Source organism: Ascaphus truei, unplaced genomic scaffold (genome assembly GCF_040206685.1).
Source record: "Ascaphus truei isolate aAscTru1 unplaced genomic scaffold, aAscTru1.hap1 HAP1_SCAFFOLD_694, whole genome shotgun sequence".
Classification (NCBI taxonomy): domain Eukaryota; kingdom Metazoa; phylum Chordata; class Amphibia; order Anura; family Ascaphidae; genus Ascaphus; species Ascaphus truei.
This window is the reverse complement of record NW_027457028.1, coordinates 66,266-79,043: the sequence shown is the minus strand read 5'-3', so window position 1 is coordinate 79,043 and position 12,778 is coordinate 66,266. Positions and strand designations below refer to the sequence as shown.

Genomic DNA, 12,778 nt, shown 5'->3' with positions numbered 1-12,778 from the left:
TGTGGAAATGGAGTCCTTGAATATTAAATGTAATGGTTTGGCTATTACTGAACTTAACTCCTTAAGAACTCTTGGATGTATACCATTGGGGCCAGGTGCCTTATTTGCTTTCATTTTATCAGGCTGCATATTAACTTCTTCCTCAGTTATCCAATTGGTCGTTAAGAGGTTGTGGCTTCCTCCTGCGACACTACTATTGCAATTTATTCTTCCCTGATAAATACAGAGGCAAACAATTTGTTTAATACCTCTGCTTTTTCCTTATCTCCAACAATCTGCCTGCCCAGCTCACACTAAAAGTGGAGTACCATCTTTGTCCAACAATGGTCATTTCGTCTTGAGATATGTCCGGCCAACCGCCATTTTAATTTCTTCGCCCTTGTGATGATGTCACAGACTTTTGTTTGGATTTGAACCCAATTATTATTTTTCTCGTTGCCTCCGGTAATACCCAGCATGCATCTCTCCATGTTATTTGCATTGTCGGAAGCTTCTTAATTATCTCTGCATTTAGGGTCCAAGTTTCACATCCATAGATGAGCATGGGTAGATTACACTGCTCGAAAACTTTCCTCTTGAGGCAAAGGTTCCCTTGAAAAATTGTATTGTTCTTCTTCAAAAATAATAATAATAATTATATATATATATATACACACACATACACACATACACACACACAGGCAGTCCTCGCTTATCCAACGGAATGCGCCCCCCCAAAACGCCATCGGTTAACGGACAGTCGGATTGCGGGTCCCATGTTAATCGCGGCAGTGACCGGTGGACTGCATTATGCGGCGTCGGATAAGGCATCCGTTGGTAAGCGGCGGCGACGTCAGGCTACGGATGCTGGAAAAATCAAATTGAGATGACTTTGTAACGCTTGTGCTCACCGCGAACAAGGCGGGACCCCGGTAGGGGGGGGGGTGGGAAAGTATGAAACTGCGCACCCACAGCAGCGGGGGCACGCCTGGAAGGGGGATAGTCAAGATCGCCGGGTCTGGGCTGGAGAGAGTGGGTTAGTCTTAATACTTGCCGAGGTCGTAGGTAGGTGCCAGGAGAGTAGTCAGTGTCCGGAGTGCCGTGGTCTGAGGTTGGAGCCAGTAGGAAGGTAGTTGGTCCGATATCCGTGGTCAGGGATGGAGAATAGTGGATGGTCAGAGGCAAGCCGGGGTCGGTAATCAAAAGAGGTCCTAAAGTCAAGCCGGGTCGGTACACAGGAGAGATAAGCAGCTGAGGGTTAAAGCACAACAGGAACACAAGGCTACCAAGAACTGTGCTCAGCCAAAGAATGAACGGAAAGGCTGAGCATATATAGGAGAGCTGGACGAATAGGACTGAGGGGAGGAGCGGAGGCGCGGCCTCCGCGGAAGCAGGGATAGGCTGCAAGGTGCAGGAGACAGGTGGAAGAGAGATTAGTGTTGACGCGCAGCTGTGGAGCGGTGCGCGCGCATCACGTGTGCGCGCCGCGCCAGCGGAGGGGCGGAGCCGAGCTTGGTGTGATCCTTGAAAGCGCTCCGTGGGCGCGCGCTCTCTAAGGAGCGCGAGGCTGTACAGCAGGAGGCAAGGAGGAAGAGAGCCGCGACGATCGCGCTCTCTGACCGCTTGCAGCGGGATGCTGTGCAGCAGGAGGTAAGGAGGGAACACGCCGCAGGGGGCGTGTTCCCCGATTCCTTACAGACTTCCAGTGATCGTGACCAAGCCGTCGCGCCTACGACGGTGGCAATGCATTTGTTTTGACGCGACGTCGCCGGCACTATAAGCGCAGCGTTAGGATTTATAAGGTTGGCTGGCTTTGGGATGACACCCCTAATTGGTGATAATATTAATGAAGGTTAATTATGATTTATAATCTCCCTGCAGAAAGTGCCCTAATCTCCAGCAGCCAGTCATTAATCTCCAGCAGCCAGTCATTAATCATCTGGAGGCCTTTTGATCACTACATCAATATTAAAATGAAATGATAACAGAATCTGTAATAAGAACTACAACTCCCATGCAACCTTGCGCAGTGGTATCTCCAACTACGCCACTGCTTGTCCTCCCCGCCAGCCTAACTTGACAGCGTCCCATTCTGCCCTTCTCTCATTCGTTGCACCACCCATCACTCACTACTCACGCTGCTCAGGAAGCACCCTGATTGGTCCGTAGGCCCCTTCACTCCCTTTGCCGTTGCCAGGGCGGCGGAGCAGCGGGTTTGGGCGCTCGAGCTATTCTGTGAGGGGGTGTGCGCTGTTTACGTAGCGTAGGCGCGTTGTTGGCGGTGAGAGTTGCGGAGATAGCGCAGCCCGTAGGGCCAATAGGAGGATTCCGGTCCCTGGTTAGAGAGACAGCTGGGGAGGTAAACACGGGGCCGGGCTGTAAGATACTTTCCGGGCCGCCTGCCAGGGCCCTCTCCGGCCGAGGAGAAAAGGCAGGTAACCGCCGGACACACTGGGTCCTGAATATAGAGACAGGGGCCTATACACAGCACCTATGTACTGACTTAATGTGTATATAGAGACAGGGGCCTATACACAGCACCTATGTACTGACCTAATGTGTATATAGAGACAGGGGCCTATACACAGCACATATATATTGAGCATATACAGGGGCCTATACACAGGACCTATATATTGAGCAGATACAGGGGTCTATACACAGGACTTCTATACTCAGTATGTACAGTATATACAGACAGTGGCCTATACACAGCACCTATGTACTGACCTAATGTGTATATAGAGACAGGGGCCTATACACAGCACATATATATTGAGCATATACAGGGGCCTATACACAGGACCTATATATTGAGCAGATACAGGGGTCTATACACAGGACTTCTATACTCAGTATGTACAGTATATACAGACAGTGGCCTATACACAGCACATATGTACTAACCTAATGTGTATATAGAGACGGGCCTATACACAGGACCTATATATTGAGCATATACAGGACTTGTATACTAAATTAGATTGTATACTAAATTAGACTTGTATACTAAATTAGATTTCCACAATGTTACTTTTATGTCTGAAGCACTTATTCACATGATCTGTTATTTGTATTATTTGTTATTTATATGATTGTCACGTGTATTACTACTGTGAAGCGCTATGTACATTAATGGCGCTATATAAATAAAGACATACATACATGTATATACAGAGACGTTGGCCTATACACAGTGCCTATCTACTGAGGACATATATACTAACCTAGTGTGTAGATACGGGGACCTATACACAGAACCTATATACTGAGCTTGTGTGTGTGTGTGTGTGTATACAGAGACAGGAGCCTATACACAGGACCTATATACTAACCTATTGTGTGTATATATTCAGACAGTGCTATATGCAGAGCCATAGGCCTATATGCAGGACCTGTATACTGAGCTAGTGTCTATATACAGACAGAGGACCCAATATATTGAGCTAGTGTCTATACAAAGAGACGGGGGTCATGTACATGACCTATATACTGAGCTAGTGTCTAAATACAGAGGCAGGGGTCTATACACAGGACCTGTATGCTGAACTATTGTGTATGTACAGAGATGGGCCTATATACTAAGCTAGTCTGTATATACAGGACTTAGAGGCTACATACAGGATTTGTATATTAGTGTGTACATACTGGTGTTCTACAAGTGGGATCAGTAAACTGGGCTAGCCTTTATAATACAGAGACGTGTGTGTATATATAGACATATAGGTGTGTGTAAATAGATATATAGGGGGTGTATATGACTAGGGCCTATATACAGGACTTGTATATGTACAGTCGTTTGTGTGTAGATACTGAGCTGGGGTCCTATATATGGGGCCTGTTTACAGAACCACAGGCTTATAATAGTGTGTGTGTGTGTGTGTGTCACCAACCGCCTGCATAAAGAATTTTGAGCTAGTGTGTGTGTGTATATATGTATATGTGTGTGTATATATGTGTATGTATATGTGTGTATATATATATATACACACACACACACACCCCGCATTAACATACGCAATGGGACCGGAGCATGTATGTAAAGCGAAAATGTACTTAAAGTGAAGCACCACCTTTTCCCCACTTATCGATGCATGTACTGTACTGCAATCGTCCTATACGTGCAGTCTCCCCGCTTGCGCACAGCTTCGGTACAGGTAGGGAGCTGGTATTCCTGTTCAGGACGTGCTGACCGGCGCATGCGTGAGCTGCTGTTTGCCTATTGGGCGATATGTCCTTACTCGCGAGTGTACTTAAAGTGAGTGTCCTTAAACCGGGGTATGCCTGTGTATATATATATGTGTATATATAGACATATATAGACATGTAGTAACCAGGGGGATCCTGATGACAGAAGACAGCACACCACAATGATGATACAAAAAAGTGTGTATTGTGAACACAGGGACGCCAACGTTTCGGTCATATATATATATATACATACATACATATACACACACACACACACACACACACACAGGACTAGGGGCTTTTATGCAGGACATCCTGTATATACTGAGCCAGTGTGTGTATAGAGAGAACTAGGGCTTATATACAGGACTATATGGAGCTAGTGTGTATATATGCCAACACACAGGACCCGTATACTGAGCTAGCTAGTGTATAGACAGAGCCAAAGGCCTATATACATTCTCCATACAGGGTTTGGTTGCACAGGGATGCTCTGACGGCGATGTCTCTGATCCTGCAGGGCTTGTGTACGTCGCACACTGGCGCGGAGCTGCGGGAATGTTGGAACGTGGAGCCCCCAGAGCTCTCTAGTGTGCTCGCTCCGACATGGAGAGAGTGAATATAACGCAAGACCTGGTCCACAGGCAGATCAGGGTATGTGTCAGCCTGGAATAGCAGGAGGAGAGACTGTGCCCCTATAAGTTAATAGGGTTAGTGGCACCTTCCTCTTGTGATGTCTGGAAAATCCTATTAACTTATAGGAATCCTGTATATAAGAAACCCTTTTATCCCAGCAAATGCAAAGGATGCGCCACAAATCCTATTAACTTCTAGATGCCCTCTTATCCCATCAGGAGGAGGCGCCACTAACCTTATCAACCTATAGGAAAGCATTACTGATCCCAATAACAAATAGGAATCCCGTGTCTTTCACCACCTTATCCCATCTAGGGAGGTGCCGCTGGCCCTATGAACCTATTGGGAATCCTTGTATGTACCCATCTTATCCCATCAGTGGGTGGCACCTCTTACCTTTTTAATTTATAGGAACCCCTTGCATGAGGCTCCTCTCGCCTGTCAGAGGAAGGCGTCATTAACCCTTTTAAATGACAGGAGTCCCCACTATGAGATGCCCTCTTATCTGGTCAGAGGGAGCTGTCACTGACCCTAATAACGTGCATGAATCCCGTGTTTGTGATGCCCGGTCATCCCATCAGAGGGACCCTATTATCATACAGGAGTCACACAGGCCCTCTGTAACCCTTTTGCTGCCAGATGTTTTTCGGTAGGGTCTGTAACATGTGTGTCTGTCACCAGGAGAGGGGAGCGAGGAGCTTCCAGCGTCGCTACCATGTGACTGACCCCTTTATCCGACGCCTGGGGCTGGAGGCAGAGCTGCAGGTAATTGTGGTGTGAGGCCGGGGATGTTGGGTCAGGATGGAGAGAGGATATAAATCCCATCAGTAACCCCCCCCCCCCCCTCTCTTTCTGTGTATAGGGTCACTCAGGCTGTGTCAATTGCCTGGAATGGAATGAGAAAGGGGAGTGAGTATCGCTCATCTCTCCCCTCACCCGCCCGCCCCGTCTCTCCCCTCACCCGCCCGCCCCCGTCTCTCCCCTCACCCGCCCGCCCCGTCTCTCCCCTCACCCGCACGCCCCCGTCTCTCCCCTCACCCGCCCGCCCCCGTCTCTCCCCTCGCCCGCCCGCCCCGTCTCTCCCCCCCCCCTCGCCTCCTCCCCCGGGCCTTTACTCTGTGTTGACCTCCTTGTCCCTACCTCTCTCTCTTAACCCCCCCCCCCCCCCCCTGACCCGCGTGTCACTCTTTCGCTCTCTCTCACCCAGCTTACTGGCCTCTGGCTCGGATGACCAGCACATGATATTGTGGGATCCCTTCCACCACAAGAAGCTGCTGTCCATGCACACAGGACACACAGCCAACATCTTCTCTGTCAAGGTGAACAGCTGGGATTATTGCGTGTGTGCGCGTGTGCGTGTGCGCTTTTGCCATATACACATTAATGTTAACTTTCCTTCCTCCCCCCCCCCCCTCTCCCCACCAGTTCCTCCCTCACTCCAACGGCCGGATCCTGATCACGGGAGCCGCAGACGCCAAGGTTCATGTACACGATGTGACCGCCCGGGAGACTCTGCACGTCTTCTCCGACCACACCAACCGCGTGAAGCGCATCGCCACCGCCCCGCTCTGGCCCAACACCTTCTGGAGCGCGGGAGAGGACGGCCTCATTCGGTGAGGGGCCCCACCCTGCACGGGAAGAAGGGTGGGTTGTGTCCTGGAGGTGCTGACTCCCCCTTTCCCACCCCACAGGCAGTACGACCTGCGGGAGAGCGGGACACACTCAGAGGTCCTGATAGACCTGACGGAGTACTGCGGCCAGCTGGTTGAAGCCAAGTGTGTGAGCGTGAGCCCCCGGGACAATAACTGCATGGCAGTGGGGGCCAGCGGGCCCTTTGTGAGGCTCTACGATATCCGCATGATCCACAGCCACAGGTCAGGAGGGTCGGGTCGCGGTGTGTGGTATATTATGGGGTCTCTCTGTACATTTTGGGGGGGATGTCTCTGTATAATGTCTGTCCCCCCCCCACTCACTCTTCAGCTGGTGTCCCTTTCAGGAAGAGCATGCTGCAGAACCCGCAGTCTGGGGTGCACACGTTCTGCGACCGACAGAAGCCCATCCCTGACGGAGCAGCACAGTATTATGTGGCAGGTGGGACCCTCGGAACATGTAACTTCCTGCCTCACCGGCCCCTTCCCCACAAACTCTGCCTCTTACCTCTCCTCCCCCTCACCAACTTTGTCGCCTCTTGCCTCCCCCTTACCAACCTTTTCGCCTCCCGCCCCCTCCCCTCCTCTCAGCAACCTTGTCGCCTCAACTCCCCATCGCCTCCCCCCCCTCACCAACCCTCTCGCCTCTCTTCTCAGGACACCTACCCGTGAAGCACCCAGATAACAACAACCGATTGCGTGTTCTGGTGGCCACATACGTCACCTTCAGCCCTGATGGCACCGAACTGCTTGCCAACATGGGGGGTGAACAGGTGAGTTGATGAGGCCTGTGGACATATTGAATTCTCCGACGGTAACACGGTATGGTAACCCCTTCACAATGCATTGCTGGCCTATCTACAAGTGAAAGGATTTTAAATCGCCCGGGAAGGATTGTCAGCTTGCTGGTCTCTGAAGTTGTCCTTGTGTTCGATGCTCTCCCCCTCTCTTCACAGGTGTATCTCTTTGATTTGACATTCAAGCAGAGACCCTGCACCTTCCTGCTCCCTAAATCCCATCACACCTCAGGGGGTGAGTATCCCGAATCTGTAGGACTTATCCAGACCCTATTAACTGATAGGAATCCCTTGCGTGAGATGCCCTCTTCTACATCCAAGATGGGTTCCACTGGCCTTATTAACTTGGAGGAATCCCGAGGGTGAGACGCCCTCTTACCTAGAGTTGTGCGAAACGATACAAATGCGGTCGCCAAACCTTTTGCGTTTCTGCGAAACATCTCCCCAACTCTGTCAGCTGATAATGCAGGCGTGGGCAACTCCTGTCCTCAAGGGCCACCAACAGGTCAGGATATCCCTGCTTCAACACAGGTGAGCCACCCGTGTTGAATCAGGGATATCCTTCAAACCTGACCTGTTGGTGGCTCTTGAGGACAGGAGTTGCCCGTCCCCTGGGATAATGTCATCAAATTACACAAGCATTTGCGAGCCCATCGTGTGGGGGTTTGTCACGTACGGCACACCTGTGAGCACGTGACCTGCATACGGGACAAGGGTTAATACACAGCGCACTAGCTGGCCCACTTTCACCTCCGCAAAGGTCCCTCAAATGAGTAATATCTCGCCTCAATCCGTCCCCATATAATTCCCGTCACGAACAGCACACAAGTGGGCACGTGACTTAGATATGTAACCAGGGTTAATACACACGGCTACTTTAGCCAACTCGCCTTTCTCCTGCGCAAGGTACCTCCAATGAGTTAATATTAACCCCTACTCCATTGCAGTCATATCTATACGCTGCCACCACCCGGGAAATGCGAATAAAAGATGTAAAATGAATACATTTGCCAGGGTCCCAGGCCCCTGTTTTATAATAGAAAAAACTATGCACTTAACACACACACACCCATTATGACAAAATGTAAACGGCAAATGTAAATACTCTCTCCAGAACGTGCAATCAGTTCATTCAGAGCCCAAAGCCTCACTTATTAAATGTTTTTTTTTACCCACCATAACTTAACTAAGTGTGGTGAAACCCATCCTAAGCTTCATTTTGCAGAGCCAGTATAATCAACCCCACACTGAGGAGACCCATTAAGGTTGAAACAGCTGTCTGTGGGTGGGTTTGCTGGCTATGCATCTTAACCAAGGCTGTGCTCAAAGCAGTGAAATTCAGCAAGCAAAAGCTTACAGGGGACCATGTTATGTGGTTTTGAAGCAAAAGGTGGCACTGTGTGCTCATTTGCATGTCATTTCCCAGAATCCCTTGCTGCAGTGGAAGTGCTGTATGCTGGGTGATAATGGTGAAAGGCGGGGTTGCAGACCTGTCTAAGACATGCAAATGAGCATACAGTAATATTTCCATTTGCTATATGCTTTATTTTTATTTTTTAACCACCATAACTTAACTGTGTGTGTGTGTGTGTATCTATATCTATATATCTATCTCTTAGATTACAAGAACATACAATTACAGTAAATGCAGAACCGTTTCTCAAAATAACAGGATAAAACATAAAAAAGAAATACCTATACAGTACATTACCCAAATGTCACAGGTTTTCTCCCAGAGAGGTCACTGGTGCAGGAAGATGAGATATCACGTGTTTGGGACCAAACACACCTCTGTTGAAATCGGATTTTCATAATCCTTGCTAAGACTTATATCCTATCTCTCTCCCATTGAAACAATACAAGCCCATCCCGTCGTAAATCGCCTGCGAGACCGACACTTTTATGACCGAGAAGAAACAAACCTTTACAAACGACGTTTAGATTTTGCCTCAGTAGATAACCACACTCATAACTTCTCGCCTCTAATACTGAGGCACACGTGAGTCACATCAATAGATTCAGATGGCCACTACGGACGCAACGAGACTAATCACAACCGTCTTACTCCTAAATTTAAGCAACAAATGGATATCTGCCCCTTATTACCTCTTACCCATGCAGTGTGTGGTCTCGTTACCTGCCATTCTGTGACACGATTACAGATCTGTAACTTAGCAGGTACAGTAAATGACGTCACATGATATTCTCATTTTTAATAAAGTCCCTCAATGAGGGCACACCCTGTGGGGCACTTTTCTCTGTAATTTAACAGCGATTATTCACACACTTTGATGCAGACACTCCACATGTCACTTTTAGTGGGCTAGCCATGACGGCCCCCCATCACACCCCACATTAAGTCCTCTTTGAAGATCCCAGACCCCGGAAAGGTCATAAACCCAATATATTGTATTTTTAAATAAAACTCCAATCACATTAACCCCTGAAGCACCAGATGGATTAAAACACATCTCGTGATAATATCATGACAGGGTTCTTCTTATTTTTGTTTTTTTGCTATATTTTTTCAAGATTTGTGCCTATATATGATTTTTTGTAGTGTGTGTGTGTGTGTGTGTGTGTGTGTGTGTGTATACATATATATATATATACATATACATATATACATACGTACATACGTGTGTATGTATGTATGTCAATGGAGAGTAGTTGGCACTCACGTGTATGCCGTAAATTAAAGGTAGGTGCATGTCCCTTAGCAGTAGTAAACAGGCAGGGGTGTTCCTCACAGCAGTGGTGCAGCCGCAGCAACGCAGTAGGAACGAGACAGCACTCGGAGGTAATTTTCAAAAAGATTGTATTAGAGTAGGTGGCACAAATGCCAACGTTTCGGTCCTCACGGGGCCTTGAGAAAAAAAAATATATATATATACTTTCAGTAAAATGCACTGTTTCTGGTCTCCGCATTCAGCAAATCTAGCGATATTTCGAGCATTTTGCACATTGCCTTAATGCTTTGCAAATAGCGGGCAAACTCTGACTAGGCCAGGACATGTCGCCAGTAATAAAGATGGCGCATTTCTCATGAGTTGCAACCGCCTGCAAAAACTTTGCACATCTCTACTTTTAACCCATCAACGAAAGGTGCGGAGACCTTATTGACTTGTAGGAATCCCATGTGCGCCGCGCCTCCTCATCCCATTGGAGGGAGGGGTCCGAGGGGTCACTGACCTGCACTGTGGAGTGAGCGCTCCATCACTTTGCGTCACCGGTATCTTGATGCGCTTGTCTCCACAGAAGTCCAGAACGGGAAAACGGCGTCGACCAACGGGATCCACTTGCACAGCAACGGGTTCCGGCTGAGCGACAGCAAGACCCTTGTGGGGTGAGAGCAGCACAAGAACTTACAATCTAATCTAACGGGGAGTTGGTGTGGTAACTCGGGGCAACTGACTTTACTGCCAGCGGGAGGCGCTCTTACTTCCCTCTAACTCTCTACCCTCCCTCCCCATCTCTTTCTCTCCCCCCCCACCCGCCCTCTCTTCCACTCCCTGCCCCCATCCCCTCCTCCCCCTGTAACCTTTCCTGCTGCCTTTGCCCCCCTAGACCTGTCCTGGAGCTGCCCCCGCACCTGGAGCTGGTGAAGCAGAGAGCTAACGAGGCCTTCGCTCACCAGCTGTGGAGTCAGGCCATCGAGCTGTACAGTCAGGCCGCGCAGAGCGCTCCCAGCTGCGCTATGCTCTACGGAAACCGCGCTGCTGCGTATATGAAGCGCAAATGGTGAGGAGAAGAGTGGGCTCTATGCTTGGGGTGGGGGTGTATTCCCTACGCTCTCCCGTGTCTGGAACCTGTCTCTTTCCCTACTCTCTCCTGTGTATGGAACCTGTCTCTTCCTCTCCCTACTCTCTCCTGTGTATGGAACCTGTCTCTTCCTCTCCCTACTCTCTCCTGTGTATGGAACCTGTCTCTTCCTCTCCCTACTCTCTCCTGTGTATGGAACCTGTCTCTTCCTCTCCCTACTCTCTCCTTGGTCTGTAACCCGTCCCTTCCTCTCCCTACTCTCTCCTGTGCCTGGAACCTGTCTCTTCCTCTCTCTACTCTCTCCTGTGTATGGAACCCGTCTCTTCCTCTCCCTACTCTCTCCTTGGTCTGTAACCCGTCCCTTCCTCTCCCTACTCTCTCCGTGTCTGGAACCTGTCTCTTCCTCTCCCTACTCTCTCCTTGGTCTGTAACCCATCCCTTCCTCTCCCTACTCTCTCCGTGTCTGGAACCTGTCTCTTCCTCTCCCTACTCTCTCCCATGTCTGGAACCCGTCTCTTCCTCTCCCTACTCTCTCCTGTGCCTTGAACCCGTCTCCTCCTCTCCCTACTCTCTCCCGTGCCTGGAACCCGTCTCTCTCTCTCCCTACTCTCTCCTGTGCCTGGAACCCGTCTCTTCCTCTCCCTACTCTCTCCCGGGCCTGGAACCCGTCTCTCCCTCTCCCTACTCTCTCCCGTGCCTGGAACCCGTCCCTTCCTCTCCCTACTCTCTTCCGTGCCTGGAACCCGTCCCTTCCTCTCCCTACTCTCTTCCGTGCCTGGAACCCGTCCCTTCCTCTCCCTACTCTCTCCCGTGCCTGGAACCCGTCTCTTCCTCTCCCTACTCTCTCCCGTGCCTGGAACCCGTCTCTCCCTCTCCCTACTCTCTCCCGTGCCTGGAACCCGTCTCTTTCTCTCCCTACTCTCTCCCGTGCCTGGAACCCGTCTCTTCCTCTCCCTACTCTCTCCCGTGCCTGGAACCCGTCTCTTCCTCTCCCTACTCTCTCCCGTGCCTGGAACCCGTCTCTTCCTCTCCCTACTCTCTCCCGTGCCTGGAACCCGTCTCTTCCTCTCCCTACTCTCTCCCGTGCCTGGAACCCGTCTCTTCCTCTCCCTACTCTCTCCCGTGCCTGGAACCCGTCTCTCCCTCTCCCTACTCTCTCCCTTGCCTGGAACCCGTCTCTCCCTATCCCTACTCTCTTCCGTGCCTGGAACCCGTCTCTCCCTACTCTCTCCCGTGCCTGGAACCCGTCTCTCCCTCTCCCTACTCTCTCCTGTGCCTGGAACCCGTCTCTCCCTCTCCCTACTCTCTCCTGTGCCTGGAACCCGTCTCTCCCTCTCCCTACTCTCTCCTGTGCCTGGAACCCGTCTCTTCCTCTCCCTACTCTCTCCCGTGTCTGGAACCCGTCTCTCCCTCTCCCTACTCTCTCCCGTGTCTGGAACCCGTCTCTCCCTCTCCCTACTCTCTCCCGTGCCTGGAACCCGTCTCTCCCTCTCCCTACTCTCTCCCTTGCCTGGAACCCGTCTCTCCCTATCCCTACTCTCTTCCGTGCCTGGAACCCGTCTCTCCCTCTCCCTACTCTCTCCCGTGCCTGGAACCCGTCTCTCCCTCTCCCTACTCTCTCCCGTGCCTGGAACCCGTCTCTCCCTCTCCCTACTCTCTCCCGTGCCTGGAACCCGTCTCTTCCTCTCCCTACTCTCTCCCGTGCCTGGAACCCGTCTCTTCCTCTCCCTACTCTCTCCCGTGTCTGGAACCCGTCTCTCCCTC

The 12,778-nt window shown here is 50.5% G+C and overlaps 1 protein-coding gene across 1 annotated transcript; it reads left to right on the top strand.

The window, feature by feature from the left end:
- Nucleotides 1-2,259: 2,259 nt before the first annotated feature.
- LOC142485985 (WD and tetratricopeptide repeats protein 1-like) lies at nucleotides 2,260-11,020 on the top strand. The gene is made up of 12 exons (XM_075584642.1): nucleotides 2,260-2,410; nucleotides 4,691-4,824; nucleotides 5,488-5,571; nucleotides 5,669-5,715; nucleotides 6,014-6,125; nucleotides 6,232-6,419; nucleotides 6,498-6,680; nucleotides 6,803-6,897; nucleotides 7,113-7,228; nucleotides 7,412-7,487; nucleotides 10,511-10,598; nucleotides 10,820-11,020. Exons 2-12 carry the CDS (start codon nucleotides 4,777-4,779, stop codon nucleotides 10,995-10,997), a joined length of 1,215 nt encoding a protein of 404 aa, XP_075440757.1. The 5' UTR covers nucleotides 2,260-2,410; nucleotides 4,691-4,776; the 3' UTR covers nucleotides 10,998-11,020.
- The last annotated feature ends 1,758 nt before the right edge of the window (nucleotides 11,021-12,778 follow it).